Raw genomic sequence first — 20,744 nt, 5'->3', positions numbered from 1 at the left:
TAAAGAACAAAAAAGCTTTATGAGTTATATGAATAAAGAGCTCGATGATATGTCTAAAGAATTTGATGGTTTGAGATCCCAAATTGCTTGTCTTGAGAAGTTAATAGCTGAAGTTTCGGATAAGCAGGCTACCTTAGTAAATAAGATGGCCGCTAAGCCGGAAGACCATGGTAATAAAGATGAAGATCTAAAAGTTATTGATGTGTCCCCTATTAAATCTTTGTTTTGCATTATGAATCTTGATAATGGTGGGACTGAATTTGATCCACCTTTACCTAGAAGGCGTTCCAAAAATTTGGAGTTTTTAGATCTTGATGCTAAAATTGATAAAATTGGGATTGAAGAGATCAAAACTCTAGATGTTAATGAACCTACTATTTTGGATTTTAAGGAATTTAATTATGATAATTGCTCTTTTATAGATTGTATTTCCTTGTTGCAATCCGTGCTAAATTCTCCTCATGCTTATAGCAAAAAAAAAGCTTTTACCAAACATATCGTTGATGCTTTAATGCAATCTTATGAAGAAAAACTTGAGTTGGAAGTTTCTATCCCTAGAAAACTTTATGATGAGTGGGAACCAACTATTAAAATTAAAATTAAAGCATGAATGCTATGCTTTGTGTGATTTGGGTGCCAGTGTTTCCACGATTCCAAAGACTTTGTGTGATTTGTTAGGTTTCCGTGATTTTGATGTTTGCTCTCTAAACTTGCACCTTGCGGATTCCACTATTAAGAAACCTATGGGAAGAATTAATGATGTTCTTATTGTTGCAAGTAGGAATTATGTGCCCGTAGATTTTATCGTTCTTGATATAGATTGCAATCCTTCATGTCCTATTATTCTTGGTAGACCTTTCCTTAGAACGATTGGTGTAATTATTGATATGAAGGAAGGAAATATTAGATTCCAATTTCCATTAAGGAAAGGCATGAAACACTTTCATAAAAAGAAAATTAAATTACCTTATGAATCTATTATGAGAGCCACTTATGGATTGCCTACCAAAGATGGCAGTACCTAAATCTATTCTTGCTTGTTATGCCTAGCTAGGGGCGTTAAACGATAGCGCTTGTTGGGAGGCAACCCAATTTTATTTTTATTACTTGCAACCCAATTATTTTTAAACGATAGCGCTTATGGATTGCCTATCAATTTTATTTTTATTATTTCTATCCATCGCCACCCACGACTCCCTCACCCTGACTAGGGTTCCTAGCCCTATCCTCCGCCACCGTTGCGTGTTCCCGTGTGACATCGCCCGAGCGCTTTGTTGACCTCGCCGGGAGCAGCCAGCTGGATCACGCCACCATGCCTCCCTCTCTCCCTTCTCTTCTTTTCCCCTACCTTCTCTCTCTCCTCTGAAGTGCGCATCGCTCCTGTTAGAGGCCGGGGACACCTCGGCACACGCCGCCTACCGGGAGACGCCGGTGCTGGACAGGGATAGCCAGGCAGCCGTGCGCGTGCAAGGTCGGTTCCGCGGCACTGCCTCGTCCAGCCCAAGCCGCTCATCCGCGTTGCCGTGTTCGCTCAAGCCGTTGCGTCCCGTGGAGGAGGGAGCAGGCACATGAACGCGGGCGCCGCTGGAGATGTTGATGAAAAGATGAGGTAGTTGCCGCTTGATTCAGTGCAAGAAAAATTGAAGTCATGGTACCTTCTTCTCCCCTTTGCATGATCGGTTGATGCATTCTCGATTGAAGATTTCTCTTCTTTGATCCAGGAATTTCATTCCGTTGATGCTTCAGCAATCCTTTTATCTCACCACGCCCACATGCTCCGATGAAGCAATTCTCGTAAGTGCAAGGACGTTTAGGATAAAACAATCAATAATTGAATCTTTTGATTATCACAAGCAGAGAAGATCAAATAAGCAATCTATTGACAAATTCTCTTCTCTATGCAGAACGGCGGTGGCTGGTTGACTCGTCTCAGGTCACAGTGATTAGTGCCAATTAGCCTGATCGTGCAGTGATGCCAGCTGGATCACGCTGCCGTGCCTCCCTCTCTCCCTTCTCTTCTTTTCCCCTACCTCTCTCTCTCCTCTGAACTGCTCCTCTCTGCAGGTGCCGCCATGGCCGCGTCTTGGAGCTCGCCGCCGTGGGCTGCGCGCCCCTTCGATGACAGCCTTCCTCGCCCACGTCCAGGTCCTCTCAATCCTAATTTGACGAATGGGAGCGGAAGCTGCAATGTCAAGATCCGCAAGCAGGACATGAACCACCTTGCCATGAATTTCCTCGTCACATTAGGATTCATCGACGCCACCAACAGGTTCTGTATCAATTCCGGCACCCAACGTACTGTATGCCCACACGTTTAAATCATGCCGCTCTTACTCCTGCAATACTCCAAGAATAGTACTTGAGATTTAGGCAGCAGTGGGCATGGTAATTAATTTTTATTTAGTTGGTTCAGTTACTATCATTGGAAGTGCCAGACAGATCTCGCCGTCAAGAGTAGCGCTGCAGGGTCATTCACCTGGTTGGCCTCTTATGTAACTGGTGTTGTTGTGTCCATGTGGAAGGAGAGCCCGCTTCTCCGGGACGCCGGCGCTGACATGCTCACCGTAGGCGACGTCATGGCGGTGCTCGACTTCAGGGAGGAGGTCGGCAACCACCACTTCTTGGACCAAGTAAAGCTTTGCTCGCCATTGAAATAATCTCGTTTCTTGTTTTTTCTCTTTCTGATATGATTGATGATTTATTCCATTTGCACAAAAGGATTCTCGAGGAAATAGCACAAGCTAATTCAAAATCATCTCTTAGTTGATCAAGCATGTAATCATAAAGTGAAGGTAGAGAAGTTTGGAATAGTAACCTCGTGGTTTCATTACCCACGCATTGGAGATCCCATGCAAACTATTGTGATTTGTGAGAAGTTTCAGAAATTTGCAATTTGTGAGCGGGTACTAAGTTCTTTCTCATGCAGTTACATTGTTGTCCTGTGCTACATTCTCCTTTGATCCTGTAAGCAAAAGGCAATATATATACTGTTGGACCTTGAAGCTCCAAGACATCTTATGTTTTGTATGTACTCCCCTGGTTATTTAGCAAATGCCAAAAAAGTGTGTTGTTTCTGTCATGAGTACATCGTTTGGCTGGGAGTTTTTCCTACTTGTTATAAATATTAGGAACTTAAGCACATAACGACGTATCGATCCTGTAAGCAAACATCCTATATGGTGTGCTCTAACATTTTCTTTGATATAGTTTTTTTAACAAAATAACGGTGCCCAAGTCACTTCTAATAAAGAGCATGTGCTCGTGTAATAGTACACTCATAATTCATTGTGATCAAATGTACACAGAGTTTGCAGAAGCTATGGAAGAAATGGTAACTTTCTTACTTGGGAAAACTGCATTAGATAACGATGATGATGACAGTGGTAAATTGTCTGAATCTATAAGCACATTATGTGGAAGCTTGCATGCTAGGATTTATTCCTAGAAGTTCTTGCACAAAGGACATTTCCTGATTTAAAGCCAACTATGTTATATTTTGATGGTAATGCTCCTTTTTTCAAAATTACCAGATCCTTCATGAAAAGAACTATTGATGTGACTTTTTCTATACATGTGGTGATGCTAAGGCTCAGTTTGAACTACAAAAGTTCGTGGATAACTATGTCAGTTTTATTTCTACCTTAGTAAAATTGAACTGAAATAGTATCAGAAGTTGACGTGCTTCCATGTACTGTAATTTTCTTATACTCTGACCCGTATTATTGTGTTTTTTCAGCGTAAAAATGTCATAAATACAGTCACAAACCCATCAGATCTATGCTATGGATGCCATGGTGATTGCTGGAACGGAGGGTTCCTGGGATGATGAGAAGGTATGCAGATTCATACTGTTCCAGGTTCAGACTGAAATCTAAACTAATGAATGTAGAGTTGTAGACACAATATTTTTGTTGATGCTGGTCATCAAGTAATTCATGAAGTTGGGATGGGGGGGGGGGGGGGGAGAACATTATGGGGAGTATTGAATTAGCCGAAAACGCAGAGTTCGTAATTTAGTTTTTAGATTGGAATGTGCTATGCATTACTAAAAGAGTTTTTTTTTCTGGAGATGAATCTAAATGGTCTGACGGTCTGAGTACTCGTCGGCATGACGAGGTGACTACAGATCCACCATAACATGTGAGTGGCAATGCTCCAGGACAAGCAGGTCAAACTATTGTCCAAATAATTTTTTGTACGATTGGAAGTGCAAGCATTTCTCCAAGATGGTTTGGTCCTGGTGTTCATGCAGCCGGCGATGGCATACCTTCACAGAATGGAGTACGGCGTAGGTGTTCAAGGGTTGTATCAGGCCGCATGGGAAGAACCTGAAGTTGCAAGTGGATACGGTCAAGAACATAGTTAAAGGTGATATGGGAGATAAGTTCCATAGGCAAGCTGGATTGAGGCTTGATGAGCCGAACCCAAGGGACGTGCTTAGTTTCTACCACAAAATTCTATCATTCACATCAACGGATGTTGCAAAGTAAGTAAAAAATGTACTAGAGTCAGATATTTGTTGGCAACGGCTCATTGGGTTTGTTCAAATCAATGTTACTTACACTAGCAGGAAGTGGTTCAAGCATACTTATCCAAATCTTATAATCCTGAGGGAGAAGACTTTGTGAAGGAGTTCAGGCTGAATGGCCAGTTAACAAGAATCGGGTGGATCTGCGTGTGGTGGATGATCGTTTACAAGGAACGTTGAATGTATGGTTCCTGCAGATGTTCAGGTGGCGCCACGTATTCGACCTGCGATTTGTGGTAAGTTCCGAAATGTACAGTGAAAATCGGTCTTTGAGATACAGATAAATTGGTTTTGCACATAAAAAATATGCACAGTGAAACAAAAGCAGCAGACATATGCAATCTATTTGCTGAGCTGCATCACTAGCTCAAACAGATGCATACAGTATTATGTGCTGATCTTCTTAGATGGTTGATATATCAATTTTTAAACAAGAAATTGTCATAATGAAGTCATTTTAGGCCACCGTAGTATTTAATCTCGCAATGGAGTAGTATTTAAGATTGCGAGATTAAATTTCTAACATGCATGGGCAGGGTGGGGTGGGGCAACGCGTGTGGCGGTGCGCGGGGTGGAGGATAGGTTGGCGTTGGAGGGGGTCACAAGAGTCGGAGGAGGGGACAAAGTGGGGAGCACAATATGGTGCATGTAATATTCAGCCGGTGCAAACACGCGTCAAAACGACTGATGTTTGGTCGCTGCCATATCATTATTATTACTTTTATAAAGTGGGTATATATTCGAAGGATTTTAGACATATTGTTTAATGTGTACGGCGTTTTGGATCTCGGCAAACAAATTTATAAAGTGCTAGCTCACATTGCGGCATTTACATTGGTAAGTCAAAGGTTTGCTTTTCCATAGTTTTATAAACGATGAATATTTATGCAGACACGTAGCAACTTAATTAGACAAAGGGTGGCCTTGAATTAAAGGGTGATAATGCTCTCATGTCTGCCCTCTATCTTCCTATATTCGCAGTGCAATATCATGTAGGGCATGTTCATTTGAATACATTTTTTAGAGGTGCATGAATTGCCGATGGTAGAACTCTTTTATTTGCCCTTCGGATTTACACCCCTACTACCTGGTTTGAAGGATCATCTTAAATATATATTTTGAGTGTATGCCTTTGATTTTCGAAATGATCTTTACATTGTTTTCTTGCATAAGCTTTGATTTAAAAAACTTTCAATGTTATAGGAGAGACAAAGAGCAACAAGTCACATTAGATATTGTCACTACCGGAACAAGGCTCTAAGCCGACAGCCAAATATATGCCGACGGCAACCGTCAGCCTAGTCAGAGCTATGCCGACAGCTAGCTCCTGGCCGTCGGCGTACAATGGCCGTCGGGCTATCCACGTCTACGCCGACAGCAGCCGTCGGCACACAACAGCCGTCGGCTTATCCAAGACTACGCCTACAGCTGCCGTCGGCATAGATGCGGGCCCGCCGACAACGGGCATCACGGTCGGCTAACGACATCAAATCTATGCCGACGGCCGTGACGGGCGGCCGTCGGCATAGATACGGGTGACACGTCACCGATCCGGAGCGCACCGACCAGGACCTATGCCGACGGCAGCCGTCGGCATATCCGACACGTCATCGATCCGCGGCGCTGTCCATCTGCCCTGGCCGCAGCTATGCCGACGGCTTTGCCGTCGGCATAGTTTTTTTTCTTTCTTTTTCTTTTTTTCCATATAGTATTATTATTATTATTAAGCATACAGTATGTGTTAAGAAGCATACATATAGTATGTGTTAATAAGCATATAGTATGTTAATAAGCATACATATAGTTTTTTTTTCTTTTTCTTCACTGTTTTCTTTATTATTATTATTTAACTAACTTACATACCGTATGTGTTAATAAGCATACCTACATTATTTTTTGGTTCTGTACAGAGCGGTGTGACCCCCCTCACGAACGGTGCAGCCGCCAGCCGTCAACTGGAATGGGGAACAGCTGGATCGGGTCTATACGAAGGGGACTTTGCTCCAAGTGTTTATATATATCGGATGACCTACCACAACCGGGTGGTGTTGTGGCATGTCCGAAGAGGCGGCACACATCTCCGGGGCGTGGTCCCCCTAACGGACGGCGCCGCCGCCGGCACCTGAAGGGGGGAAACGGACGCATCGGGTCTACACGGAGGGGATGTAGCTGTCGGTTTGGCCCCGAATGTTGCTCCCGGGTGTCCCTCTGTGCTGACCTGACACAACCGGGTGGAGAGGCCCACTGGTCAAAGCACGTCTGTGGAAAGTCAAAGGGCTAGATCTCGTGGTCAACCGCTCTAGGGTTAGGCGGGACGGGGCCCTGGGGGGTAGCAATGCCACCGGAGCGTCGCACCGGCCCCTCATACATGCGGGGTGGTGTGGTGCCATGTCCGAGGAGGCGGCACACGTCTCTGGGGTGTGCCCCCCCTCACGGACGCGTTGGATCTACACGGAGGGGATCTTGTTGTGGGTCTGGCCCGGATGTTGTTCCAAAGTGTTCCTATGGGCTGACCTAACACAACCGGGTGGGGAGGTCCACTGGTCAAAGCCCGTCCGTGCAAAGTCAAAGGGCTATATCCCGTGGTCAAACGCTACAGGGTTAGGCGGGACGGGGGACCTGGGGGGTAGCAATGCCACCGGAGCGTCGCACCGGGCCCTCATACATGCGGGATGGTGTGGTGGCATGTCCGAAGAGGCGGCACACGTCTCCGGGGTGTGCCCCCCCTCACGGACGGCGCCACCGCCGGCACCTGGAGGGGGGAAACGGACGCGTCGGGTCTACACGGAGGGGATCTTGTTGTGGGTCTGGCCCGGATGTTGCTCCAAAGTGTACCTATGGGCTGACCGAACACAACCGGGTGGGGAGGTCCGCTGGTCAAAGCTCGTCCGTGCAAAGTCAAAGGGCTAGATCCCGTGGTCAAACGCTACAGGGTTAGGCGGGACGGGGGCCCTGGGGGGTAGCAATGCCACCGGAGCGTCGCACCGGGCCCTCATACATGCGGGGTGGTGTGGTGGCATGTCCGAAGAGGCGGCACACGTCTCCGGGATGTGCCCCCCTTCATGGACGGCGCCGCCGCCGGCACCTGGAGGGGGGAAACGGACGCGTCGGGTCTACACGGAGGGGATCTTGTTGTGGGTCTGGCCCGGATGTTGCTCCAAAGTGTTCCTATGGGCTGGCCTAACACAACCGGGTGGGGAGGTCTGCTGGTCAAAGCCCGTCCGTGCAAAGTCAAAGGGCTAGATCCCGTGGTCAAACGCTACAGGGTTAGGCGGGACGGGGCCCTGGGGGTAGCAATGCCACCGGAGCCTTGCACCGGGCCCTCATACATGCGGGGTGGTGTGGTGGCATGTCCGAAGAGGAGGCACACGTCTCCGGGGTGTGCCCCCCCCTCACGGACGGTGCCGCCGCCGGCACCTGGAGGGGGGAAACGGACGTGTCGGGTCTACACGGAGGGGATCTTGTTGTGGGTCTGGCCCGGATGTTGCTCCAAAGTGTACCTATGGGCTGACCGAACACAACCGGGTGGGGAGGTCCGCTGGTCAAAGCCCGTCCGTGCAAAGTCAAAGGGCTAGATCCCGTGGTCAAACGCTACAGGGTTAGGCGGGTCGGGGGCCCTGGGGGGGTAGCAATGCCACCGGAGCATCGCACCGGGCCCTCATACATGCGGGGTGGTTTGGTGGCATGTCCGAAGAGGCGGCACACGTCTCCGGGGTGTGCCCCCCTCACGAACGGCGCCGCCACCGGCACCTGGAGGGGGGAAACGGACGCGGCGGGTCTACACGGAGGGGATCTTGTTGTGGGTCTGGCCCGGATGTTGCTCCAAAGTGTACCTATGGGCTGACCGAATACAACCGGGTGGGGAGGTCCGCTGGTCAAAGCCCGTCCGTGCAAAGTCAAAGGGCTAGATCCCGTGGTCAAACGCTACAGGGTTAGGCGGGACGGGGGCCCTGGGGGTAGCAATGCCATCGGAGCGTCGTACCGCGCCTCATACATGTGGGGTGGTGTTGTGGCATGTCCGAAGAGGCCGCACGCGTCTCCGGTGCGTGGCCCCCCTCACGGACGGCGCCGCCGCCGGCACCTGGAGTGGGGAAACTACACGGAGTGGATTTAGCTGTGGGTTTGGCCCAGATGTTGCTCTAAAGTGTTCGTATGGGATGACCTAACACGACCGGGTGGATAGTTCCACTGGTCAAAACGCGTCCGTGCAAAGTCAAAGGGCTAGATCCCGTGGTCAAACGCTACAGGGTTAGGCGGGACGGGGGCCGTGGGGGGGGGAGGGGTAGCAATGCCACCCGAGCATCGCACCGGGCCCTCATACACGCGGGGTGGTGTGCTGGCATGTCCGAAGAGGCGGCACGCGTCTCCGGGGTGTGCCCCCTCACACGGACGGCGCCGACGCCGGCACCTGTAGGGGGGAAACGGACGCGTCGGGTCTACAGGGAGGGGATCTTACTGTGGGTTTGGCCCGGATGTTGCTCTAAAGTGTTCGTATGGGCTGACCTAACACGACCGAGTGGATAGTTCCACTAGTCAAAACGCGTCCGTGCAAAGTCAAAGGGCTAGATCCCGTGGTCAAACGCTACAGGGTTAGGCGGGACGGGGGCCGTGGGGGGGTAGCAATGCCACCCGAGCGTCGCACCGGGCCCTCATACATGCGGGGTGGTGTGCTGGCATGTCCGAAGAGGCGGCACGCGTCTCCGGGGTGTGCCCCCTCACACGGACGGCGCCGCCGCCGGCACCTGAAGGGGGGAAACGGACGCGTCGGGTCTACAGGGAGGGGATCTTACTATGGGTTTGGCCCGGATGTTGCTCTAAAGTGTTCGTATGGGCTGACCTAACACGACCGGGTGGATAGTTCCACTGGTCAAAACGCGTCCGTGCAAAGTCAAAGGGCTAGATCCCGTGGTCAAACGCTACAGGGTTAGGCGGGACGGGGGCCGTGGGGGGGGGGGGGGTAGCAATGCCACCCGAGCGTCGCACCGGGCCCTCATACTTTTGGCCCGTGTGTGCCCTTCCAGTCCCTGGACGCTTTCTCTTCTCCATAAGTAAGACCACCGGACAAGCATTCCCATGTACGTTCGTCTACAGCGCAGCAACCTCCAGCACCACGGTGAGCTTCTTCTACCTAGTTGCTCACCGTGAGGGAGAAGTACCCTGGAAGGGACCGCATCCACACTGCCGACGGATCAGGTTTGCACATAGCTCATCGTGGTCATGCTCTCCTTCCTACTCCCTCTGCCAACCGGAGACGCGTCCCGACTCTTCGGATATGCCACCACACCACCCCGCATGTATGAGGGCCCGGTGCGACGCTCCGGTGGCATTGCTACCCCCCAAGTGCCCCCGTCCTGCTGTGTAGACCTCACGGGCGTGGCTGCCGCCGTGTCCCGGAGGGGGGAAACGGCCACGTCGGGCCGACACGGAGGGTATCTTTGGGTGGTTTGGGCCGGAATGGTGTTGGGGGGTGCAGCACATGCCGTAACAAAAAAATAAAAAATAAAAAAATGTCGTAACAAAAAAATTAAAAAAATGCAAAGTATATATGCCGACGGCCAAGCCGTCGGCATAGCAGCGCACATGTCCACGGATCGATGACGTGGCAAAGGGGCGGGCCTATGCCGACGGCCAGGCCGTCGGCATATGCCTCTTATCCACTCGCCGGCTCTGTCCCTGGCAGGTGGGACCAAACCTATGTCGACAGCTATGCCGTCGGCATAGGATGGCCTTATCCGTTGCGGTTAGCCCCCACCACTCATTCCCCGTCTCCCCTCTGCCCCATCCTAGACCCGCGCCGCCGCCCGATCCACTGCTCCGCCCGCCGCCGCCCTTCCCTTCCCTTGCTCCGGTCGCCGCCGCCGCCCTTCCCTCGCCCTGCGCCGCCGCCGCCCCACCCGCGCTCTGGGCCGCCGCCACCCTTCGCTCGCCACTCCCCGTAGCCGCCCCACTTGCGCTCCGTCCAGGCCTTGTCGTCTCGGCCCGCGCCGCCGCCGCCCTTCCGTTGCCGCAGTGGGACACGTCGACTCCTCCCCGACCACCCCTCGGCCGCGCCCTCGTCAAGCTCGGTCCGACCGGACCTCCCCGAGCCCACTCCGCCCTCACCGTCGCTGGACTGTCGCTCCGGCCGGCGGCTAGGCTCCACCGGCCCTCCTCTGCCGCTGCTCCGGCCGGCCTAGCCCGAGCCCGAGCTCCCCTCCGTCTCTCCCTCCGTGCCTGCCCTCCCCCGAGCCGGCCCTTCCCCATGGTGAGCTCCTTCCCTCCCTCTCTGAAGCAATTTTTTTGTTAATTTAGTTAGATGATAGATGGATGGATGCATTATGTATGATGATAGATGGTTAGATGGATGGATGAATTATGTATGATGATAGTTAGATGATAGATGATTTGATGATAGTTAGAAATGTGAGAAATGCAAGAAATGCAAAAAAAAATTAGATGATAAATCATGATGTTGATGATGATTGATTATGATGTTGATGATGATAGATGATGATGCTTTTTTATGCCTTGTTAATTTTTAGATGATGATGATGATGTCCATTTTTTTGCGGAAGAGATGATAGATGATGATGATTTTTTTATGCTTCGATGATTGTTACATGATGATAGATGATGATGATAATGATGATATTGTGATGTTCTTAATTTTTGTCACGGTGCAGGTTCTGTGGTGTTCCATCTCGGTGGAGTGATCATCGTAAGAGTTGTTGGTCCCCGATTGTCCCTCTGTTATTGGACTACTTCCTCTACAGCCGAGGGTGAGCTACGAATCATGTGACTAGATTTCATTCTCAAGTCAACTGACGTAACCTAGGCGTCTCCCGTCCGAAAGAGCGCACCCTCACCGACTTAGGGGTGGTGTCTTCGAGGACGAGGTGCTGGGGGGAGAGCCACTACAGGGGGTCGCGGCCAGAAAGAGCGCACCCTCACCGACTTAGGGGTGTTGTCTTCGAGGCCCTCCTCTAGTGAGGTACCCTCCTCTAGTGAGGCATGCGAGGAGGAGGAGGAGGAGGAGGCAGGCGAGGAGGAGGAGGAGGAGGTTGGGGAGGAGGTTGGGGAGGGGGAGGCAGGCGAGGAGGAGGGTGGTGGCGGGGATGATGGTGGTGACGGGAAGGGGGTTGACACGAAGGGGTGGCTGCGTGGCAACGCAAAGCTACCAAAGCAGGTTCCTGCTACTGAGGAGCAGAAGTGGCTCATTGAGCCCACGGGAAAAGAGTAAGTGGTTCATTATGTTGCTTGTCACATGCTTATTCCGGTTGTTATTTATTTTTCTTGTCACATGCTAATAGTTCATTCTTTTGCAGCAACTGGATATATTCTAAAGGGGTCCGTATTCCCAACGGCCTCATCACCGTCTTGCTGAAGTTATATTGGCCGGGGTTGTACTGTCCTGATCCAGTCAGGCAGCCGGACCGTCGGGTTTTGGCCACGAGCTGGGACCACTGGGAAGCGGCCCGCCACGCGGACCATGAGACCCATGCCAAGGCCGTGATCACTACTTTCTGGGTGAGTTCTCTTCAGAAGCACAAGTCCATTCTAGTTTCATGAATGATTTAACTCATGGCTTCTCCCATTCTTGTTTAATGCATGATTGTAGAAATTCTATCGAGTTCTTCCGGAGCACAGGGCTAGAGCGGACCAGATCGTGCTGCGCCAATGCAAGAAGAAGGCCCGCCAGATGCAGTACGAGGTGCGCTATGTGGCCATCTCCACATACTACCACGACTATCTTGGTGTGAAGATGACCAAGGAAGAAGCGCGGAGGATGGGCATTACCTTGGAGAGGCCCGAGTTCTTGGCGGTAAGTATAAAAGATTTTTCATTATGCTTTCATTACCTTGTGGTACATTATGCTTTATGCTTTATGCTTCCATAACACCAATTTGGACACACCTACATGCCATTATGCTTTTATTATGTAGGTGTGTCCAAATTGGTGTTATGGAAAAGACGAGTCCTGGGCGGCATTGGTGGATCTTTGGTGTGATGAGGCTGGAGCCTGGGCGGCTATGAGAACCCAAAATAAGGCTAACCGAGGGACGGAGGGAGTACATGCTCAGGGAAACCGAAACCACTATCTCCACAAGGTAGTTAATGTATGACTAACCCCATTAAACATTCTTCTTCTTCTATTTACCATCACTTTCTTATGTATGACTAACCTCTGTTTGGTGGTGCAGGAGGAGAAACTGAAGCGGCCGCTCTCACACATGCAGGCGTGGGAGATTGCCCATACGCGGAAGGACCCCAAGCCTGGCGAGCCCAAGTACTACGGCAAGAAGACCGCAGGGAGGAAGAAGGCCTACTCCGAAGCGTATCTGGAGTTACATCCTGACACACCTGACCCCATTGCGGCGCCTCTGGACGACATGGCGGTGGTGAGGATGGGGCCCAAGGAGCACGGTCGGGATGCGGTTCTCGATGCTGTGATCACTCCTAGTATCTCCTACACACAGCTTCGTCGGATCGACTCGAGCCTGAGCCAGCGCACGAGCCAGCCAGTGACTAGTACACAGTCCCTCTTTCAGGAGCAACAATCTGTAAGTATTTTCCCTCTTATCTTCATTTCTCACTTCATTTTCCGCATTTAGTAGTTTTATGAGTTCCATCATGTCATACCGTAGGCCTACATGGAGTACACATGCCAGGAGACCATGGCGTGGCATCAGAGGCTTTATGAACACCAAGTGTAGAGGGATAGCCAGATGCAGCAGGCTTTTCAGGATATGGCGGCTGGCAGGTGTCCTCAGTTCCCTACAGCACAATGCCCTCCAGCACAACCAGTGCTGATGAGCTTTGAGGAGTTTGTGGCACAGAACGCTGGCCCCTCGCCGGTTAGTTCATCCCCAATCTATTCACCCAAAGCATGTCATGCCTTTCAACACAGTCATAGATCCCGTGCATATGTCTTTTCAACATGCAGGGAACAGGTGGATCTACCATTGGCGGTGGTCTTCGCAGCACTCCGGAGACACGGAGCCCGACCACTCCGATCCACGGAGGCGGAGGCGGTAGCGCTGCCGCTAGCACTGATGACCTGGACTTTGGCCGTCTTGGCGGTGACGACCTCCGCGGTGCTCGATGATGCTTGAGATGTGATGATGATGCTTGAGATGACTTGTGTGTGCTGATGATCATTTAGCTGACTTGTGTGATGATGCTTATCCTTACATTCGTTGATATGCTTATGCTTGTGTGATGATGATCTATTGTTGTCATGATGCTTATGCTTACGTTCGTTGATATGTGCTGATATGTGCTGCTGATATGTGCTGTTATATATGTGATGTTATCTGAATTGAACTGATTTGAAAACAAACAGAAAAAAGAAAAAAAAATTAAAAGCAAACTATGCCGACGGCTAGGCCGTCGGCATAGGGCCAGCGTGAGCTCCCAGTTGCTGACACGTGGGCACCTATGCCGACGGCCTAGCCGTCGGCATAGTTTGAAATTAAGCCGACGGCCTGGCCGTCGGCATAGGTGCCCACGTGTCAGCAACTGGGATCTCTGTTTGAAGGACTATGCCAACGGCCTGGCCGTCGGCTTAATCTCAGACTATGCCGACGGCTGGGCCGTCGGCATAGCCCTGGCCCACGAGTAGCGGCCGGTCGGCACGTGGCACATCTATGCCGACGGTCTAGCCGTCGGCACAGTTTTCGACTAAGCCGACGGCTAGGCCGTCGGCATAGTGGTGCCACGTGGAGACAAGTCGTTGGGCAGACTTGACGGCGGCCGCCGTTAGGCGATAACGTTGCCGACGGCCTTGGCCGTCGGCATAGATGTACGGACACCGTCGATAGGTCTTATGCCGACGGCCTTTCTATGCCGACGGCCTTTCTGGCTACGCCGACGAATATTTTGCCGACGGCCCTATGCCGACGGGGGCCGTCGGCATAGGCCTGTCCCGACGGCCATTCAGGGCTATGCCAACGGCCCTGGCCGTCGGCATAGGGTGCGATTCCGGTAGTGTGTGTAGTAGAAACATTTGTTATCTGCTGATGTGTGCATATGTGCTTGCTACCACTGCTGTGTCTGGAAGAGAAAAGGAAACCAGAAGGGACATCACTATAGATACATGTGCGTATTTGCTGCCGCTGTTGGTGTATGTGTATGTGCTTGGCAGTTGCCACCGCTACTGTGTCTGGAAGAGAAAAAGAAGCATGTATGGTGGGAGGTGAATTTGCACTGACCCATCTAATGTGTATGTCGTGTACTGTTTGACTTCAGTTCAGTAATGCCACCGCACCTCTTCTAATTTGTTGGTGGTGCTGCTCCTACTACAGCGACAACCAATGCGTAAAATAGAGGCTGCAACTTTGGTACTTCAAAGAGGAAAGGAAAACATGACTGTTTCATGGTGAGTTAAGTAGTGGCTTAACCGAACCTGTAGTCTTACAAGAGCATTGATTGTCTAATTAATGACCAAGCTGTTGTTTGTTAATTTTGATTTTGATTGTACTTCTGAAAAACATAGATGTAGTAATATCATTATAGCAAATATTGTGGTACATTTCTTACAAAGGTCGAGCAGAGCTCCTAAATGTCTTGAAATTTAGTTGCTCATGAAACAGAGTTATTATTGTCTTAGAAACAGTGAAGTCACTGCCATCGCCATGAGAGTGGAGCAGCATCACTATAAGATGTGGCGGATTGGTGGGTCCCGGGTCAAAAAGTGCCCAAGACTCGCGCAACCAAGTTTTCTGGAGGCCGAGCAACATGACATAGCCACGGACAAAATGGAGGAAGGGAAGGGTGTGGAAGAGAGGGGAATTTACCACTTCGCGCAACGGCAACGTTGCGTGAGGGGCATTCATCTTCCACCTGAGCCGCATATGCAACTAATGGTTCAATGAACATTCTTGCAAGAGCAAGAGGCTCGCCACTGTTGGTCGTTAGTACTCTTGCTTATAATTTCTTCACTTCAACTTATAAGGAAACATAGTAATGCTTGATGCACGACTTGATACCTTCAAGGATAAGCTGTCTGGAAAGCTTCTACCTGATCAGCGAGGTAGTTGCCATAATACTACCTGATCATTAGACTCACTTTTACTTCTATTCTCTTTCCTTTTTACATGATTATTTAACATTGACACAGGGATTCCATAGTGTATTCTCTCCAATGGAGTCGATATAGCCATATACCATTCTTCAGAGAATGGAATAGGTGAGTAGAACAAAACTATAGGTGCAAAGAACAAGCATGATATATGCCGATGTACTGAATACATTTCATGCAGTGAAGTAAAAGAAAAAATGTATCAGAGAAGTTCTTTACTAAGTATCTTGCATGTACAGAAAGATTATTGTTATTCCTCACTGATCAATGATAAAAGATATTGAACATTGCAATATGGTATTTTCATCCTCCCTTTTATTAGGTTATAATATGTTCAACATAATTTTGAAGATTACAAGATGGTAATTTTTTTGTTAAGCCCGTAGCAACGCACGGACACTCTAATAGTATAAATAAAGAATGAGTTCATTACAGTACCTTGAAGTGGTGTTTTGTTTTCTTTCGCTAACGGAGATCACGAGATTTTCTACTTTAAGTTTTGTGTTGTGAAGTTTTCAAGTTTTGGGTAAAGATTCGATGGATTATGGAACAAGGAGTGGCAAGAGCCTAAGCTTGGGGATGCCCATGGCACCCCCAAGATAATGTAAGGACACCTAAAAGCCAAAGCTTGGGGATGCCCCGGAAGGCATCCCCTCTTTCGTCTACTTCTATCGGTAACTTTACTTGGAGCTATATTTTTATTCACCACATGATATGTGTTTTCCTTGGAGCGTATTGTATGATTTGAGTCTTTATTTTTTAGTTTACCACAATCATCTTTTCTGTACACACCTTTTGAGAGAGACACTCATTATTCGGAAATTATTAGAATACTCTATGTGCTTCACTTATATCTTTTGAGTTATATAGTTTTGCTCTATTACTTCACTTATATCTTTTAGAGCAGGGTGGTGGATTTGTTTAATAGAAACTATTGATCTCTCATGCTTCACTTAGATTATTTTGAGAGTCTTAAATAGCATGGTAATTTGCTTAAATAATCCTTATATGTTAGGTATACAAGATTAATAATAAAATTCTCTTATGAGTGTGTTGAATACTATGAGAATTTTGATGCTTGATAATTGTTTTGAGATATGGAGATGGTGATATTAGAGTTATGCTAGTTGAGTAGTTGTGAATTTGAGAAATACTTGTGTTAAAGTTTGTGATTCCCGTAGCATGCACGTATGATGAACCGTTATGTGATGAAGTCGGAGCATGATTTATTTATTGATTGTCTTCCTTATGAGTGGCGGTCGGGGAAGCGATGGCCTTTTCCTACCAATCTACCCCCCGAGGAGCATGCGCGTAGTACTTTGCTTTGATAACTTGTACATTTTTGCAATAAGTATATGAGTTCTTTATGACTAATGTTGAGTCCATGGATCATACGCACTCTCACCCTTCCACCATTCCTAGCCTCTCTAATACCGCGCACCTTTCGCCGGTATCATACACCCACCATATACCTTCCTCAAAACAGCCACCATACCTGCCTATCATGGCATTTCCATAGCCATTCCGAGATATATTGCCATGCAACTTTCTACCGTTCTGTTTATTATGACACGCTCCATCATTGTCATATTGCTTTGCATGGTCATGTAGTTGAAATTGTATTTGTGGCAAAGCCACCGTTCATAATTCTTTCATACATGTCACTCATGAGTCATTGCATATCCTGGTACACCGCCGGAGGCATTCATATGGAGTCATATCTTGTTCTAGGTATCGAGTTGTAATTCTTGAGTTGTAAGAAAATAAAAGTGTGATGATCATCATTATTAGAGCATTGTCCCAAGTGAGGAAAGGATGATGGAGACTATGATTTCCCCACAAGTCGGGATAAGACTCCGAACGAAAAATAAAATAAAAAAATAAAAAAAGAGGCAAAAAAGAAAGAGAAAAGGCCCAAATAAAAATATATGAGAGAAAAAGAGAGAAGGGACAATGCTACTATCCTTTTACCACACTTGTGCTTCAAAGTAGCACCATGATCTTCATATTAGAGAGTCTCCTTTGTTATCACTTTCATATATTAGTGAGAATTTTTCATTATAGAACTTGGCTTGTATATTCCAATGATGGGCTTCCTCAAAATGCCCTAGGTCTTCGTGAGCAAGCAAGTTGGATGCACACCCACTTAGTTTCTTTTTGAGCTTTTCATATACTTATAGCTCTAGTGTATCCATTGCATGGCAATACCTACTCACTCACATTGATATCTATTGATGGGCATCTCCATAGCCCGTTGATACGCCTAGTCGATGTGAGATTATCTTCTCCTTTTTGTCTTCTCCACAACCACCATTCTATTCCACCTATAGTGCTATGTCCATGGCTCACGCTCATGTATTGCGTGAAGATTGAAAAAGTTTTGAGAATGTCAAAAGTATGAAACAATTGCTTGGCTTGTCATCGGGGTTGTGCATGATTTAAATACTTTGTGTGGTGAACATAGAGCATAGCCAGACTATATGATTTTGTAGGGATAACTTTCTTTGGCAATGTTATTTTGAGAAGACATAATTGCTTAGTTAGTATGCTTGAAGTATATTTATTTCTATGTCAATATTGAACTTTTGTCTTGAATCTTTCGGATCTGAATATTCATACCACAATTAAGAAGAATTACATTGAAATTATGCCAAGTAGCATTCCACATCAAAAATTCTGTTTTTATCATTTACCTACTCGAGGACGAGTAGGAATTAAGCTTGGGGATGCTTGATACGTCTCCAACGTATCTATAATTTTTGATTGCTCCATGCTATATTATCTACTGTTTTGGAAATTACTGGGCTTTATTATCCACTTTTATATTATTTTTGGGACTAACCTACTAACGAAGGCCCAGCCCAGAACAGCTATTTTTTTTGCCTATTTTAGGGTTTCGAAGAAAAGGAATATCAAATGGAGTCCAAACGGAATGAAACCTTCGGGAACATGATTTTTGGAACGAACAAGACCCAGGAGACTTGGACCCTATGTCAAGCAACCAACAAGGAGGCCACGAGGTAGGGGGGCGCGCCTACCCCCCAGGTGCGTCCTCCACCCTCGTGGGCCCCCTGTTGCTCCACCGATGTACTTCTTCCTCCTATATATACCTACGTACCCCCAAACGATCAGATACGGAGCCAAAACCCTAATTCCACTGCCGTAACTTTCTGTATCCACGAGATCCCATCTTGGGGCCTGTTCCGGAGCTCCGCCGGAGGGGGCATCGATCACGGAGGGCTTCTCCATCAACACCATAGCCTCTCCGATGAAGTGTGAGTAGTTTACCTCAGACCTATGGGCCCATAGTTATTAGCAAGATGGCTTCTTCTCTCTTTTTGGATCTCAATACAAAGTTCTCCCCCTCTCTTGTGGAGATCTATTCGATGTAATCTTCTTTTGCGGTGTGTTTGTTGAGATCGATGAATTGTGGGTTTATGATCACATTTATCTATGAACAATATTTGAATCTTCTCTGAATTCTTTTATGTTTGATTGGTTATCTTTGCAAGTCTCTTCGAATTATCAGTTTGGTTTGGCCTACTAGATTGATCTTTCTTGCAATCGGAGAAGTGCTTAGATTTGGATTTAATCTTGCGGTGTCCTTTCCCAGTGACAGTAGGGGCAGCAAGGCACGTATTGTATTGTTGCCATCGAGGATAACAAGATGGGGTTTTCATCATATTGCATGAGTTTATCCCTCTACATAATGTCATCTTGCTTAAAGCGTTACTCTGTTCTCTTGAACTTAATACTCTAGATGCATGCTGGATAGCGGTCCATGTGTGGAGTAATAGTAGTAGATGCAGGCAGGAGTCGGTCTACTTGTCTTGGACGTGATGCCTATATACATGATCATACCTAGATATTCTCATAACTAGGCTCAATTCTGTCAATTGCTCAACAGTAATTTGTTCACCCACCGTAAAATACTTATGCTCTTGAGAGAAGCCACTAGTGAAACCTATGGCCCCCGGGTCTATCTTCATCATATTAATCTTCCAATACTTAGTTATTTTCATTGTTTTTATTTTACTTTCCATCTTTATCATAAAAATACCAAAAATATTATATCATATCTATCAGATGTCACTCTCGTAAGTCACCGTGTAGGGATTGACAACCCCTTATCACGTTGGTTGCGAGGATTTATTTGTTTTGTGTAGGTGCGAGGTACTCGCGCGTAGCCTCCTACTGGATTGATACCTTCGTTCTCAAAAACTGAGGGAAATACTTATGCTACTTTGTTGCATCACCCTTTCCTCTTCAAGGGAAAACCAACGCAGTGCTCAAGAGGTAGCAGATAACATCGTCGCCGCCGCTTCACGCTTGGAAGCTCTCCCGATCGAAGGCGAGTCTCCAGTAGCGGTGGAAACACGACGGGCTAGAGAGCTAATTCAGACAGCTTCGACCCAACAACAGGCTTATTCCTACAGTCGCGAGAGGATTCATTCCACCACCCGCCCAAGTCGTAGCTACAGCAGGCATATTGATGAACTGGTTGTATCAAGCAGTGCGCGAAACCGTAACCCATCGCGAGGGCATAACCCGGCGGGTGGCGGTGCTAATGCCCAGGATGTGGTGGATCACGGTCGAGCACGTCGAGAATCTGAGTTAGCAGCGCAATACGCGACTCGTCAGCTTACTCCGGTTCGTCCGACCACTTCAGTGGAGCCAGGTGTGGTTTTCAGTTCTTTGGGGGTGCCGTGTCGGGCCTTACGTAATGTGCGGCTGCCCAAGCATTTTAAGGGTCCTCGTAAGGTGCCCAATTAGACTGCCGATTTATCCCCCGAATCCTGGGTCGAGAGCTATGAGATGGCGATGGAGATGCTGGACGTGGATGACGCGACATGTGCTAAGTACTTCACCATGATGCTAGAAGGAACGGCTCGCACCTGGCTGAAAAGTTTACCAGCTAACTCCATTGGGTCATGGGCTAAGTTAAAAAGCCGGTTTATCCAGAATTTCAAAGATACGTGCAAGCAGCCCATGTCAATCGTGGACTTAGCCGCCTGTGTTCAAGAGGAGGGGGAGTCTACAACCCATTGGGTAAAGCGAGTCTCGGCTATTTTGCATTCATCAGATCGCATCAATGCAGATACGGCAGTCTTGACGTTGGAAGGCAATTGCCGGTTTACGCCTTTGAAACAAGTTGGG

General features: G+C 48.2%; 2 protein-coding genes across 9 annotated transcripts; both read left to right on the top strand.

Moving 5' to 3' along the window:
- Positions 1-1,215: 1,215 nt before the first annotated feature.
- On the top strand, positions 1,216-15,754 carry LOC125525062 (uncharacterized). Of its 8 annotated transcripts, XR_015608435.1 has the most exons (8): positions 1,216-1,609; positions 1,722-1,794; positions 1,905-2,269; positions 2,523-2,903; positions 3,737-3,833; positions 4,070-4,486; positions 4,571-4,764; positions 15,117-15,754. XR_015608435.1 is itself a non-coding variant. In XM_048690075.2 (5 exons), exons 1-4 carry the CDS (start codon positions 1,973-1,975, stop codon positions 3,824-3,826), a joined length of 534 nt encoding a protein of 177 aa, XP_048546032.2. In that variant the 5' UTR covers positions 1,905-1,972; the 3' UTR covers positions 3,827-3,833; positions 4,070-4,563. The 8 variants fall into 8 exon arrangements, 1 of the variants encoding a protein (XP_048546032.2); XR_015608434.1 differs by having other exon boundaries at positions 1,905-2,903; XR_015608432.1 differs by lacking the exons at positions 1,216-1,609; positions 1,722-1,794; positions 4,571-4,764; positions 15,117-15,754 and having other exon boundaries at positions 1,905-1,994; positions 2,065-2,269; positions 2,414-2,630; positions 4,070-4,140; positions 4,276-4,333.
- On the top strand, positions 11,549-13,746 carry LOC125525079 (uncharacterized). The gene is made up of 4 exons (XM_087539873.1): positions 11,549-12,329; positions 12,451-12,615; positions 12,709-13,068; positions 13,153-13,746. Exons 1-4 carry the CDS (start codon positions 12,207-12,209, stop codon positions 13,219-13,221), a joined length of 717 nt encoding a protein of 238 aa, XP_087395999.1. The 5' UTR covers positions 11,549-12,206; the 3' UTR covers positions 13,222-13,746.
- Positions 15,755-20,744: the final 4,990 nt, after the last annotated feature.

The sequence above is a fragment of the Triticum urartu genome, chromosome 1A, assembly GCF_056163025.1.
Source record: "Triticum urartu cultivar PI428250 chromosome 1A, HENAU_Tu73, whole genome shotgun sequence".
NCBI classification, from domain to species: domain Eukaryota; kingdom Viridiplantae; phylum Streptophyta; class Magnoliopsida; order Poales; family Poaceae; genus Triticum; species Triticum urartu.
The sequence above is the reverse complement of the archived record's forward strand: the minus strand, read 5'-3'. Positions and strand labels throughout refer to the sequence as shown.

Excerpts from the sequence above, each read along its gene's own strand:
- LOC125525079 (XM_087539873.1), top strand. The coding sequence starts at position 12,207 with ATGCAGTACGAGGTGCGCTATGTGGCCATCTCCACATACTACCACGAC. Across the intron at positions 12,330-12,450 it reads AGAGGCCCGAGTTCTTGGCG|GTGTGTCCAAATTGGTGTTA; the intron begins GTAAGTATAAAA and ends TTTATTATGTAG. Across the intron at positions 12,616-12,708 it reads GAAACCACTATCTCCACAAG|GAGGAGAAACTGAAGCGGCC; the intron begins GTAGTTAATGTA and ends TTGGTGGTGCAG.
- LOC125525062 (XM_048690075.2), top strand. The coding sequence starts at position 1,973 with ATGCCAGCTGGATCACGCTGCC. Across the intron at positions 1,995-2,064 it reads GCCAGCTGGATCACGCTGCC|GTGCCGCCATGGCCGCGTCT; the intron begins GTGCCTCCCTCT and ends TCCTCTCTGCAG. Across the intron at positions 2,631-3,736 it reads ACCACCACTTCTTGGACCAA|CGTAAAAATGTCATAAATAC; the intron begins GTAAAGCTTTGC and ends GTGTTTTTTCAG.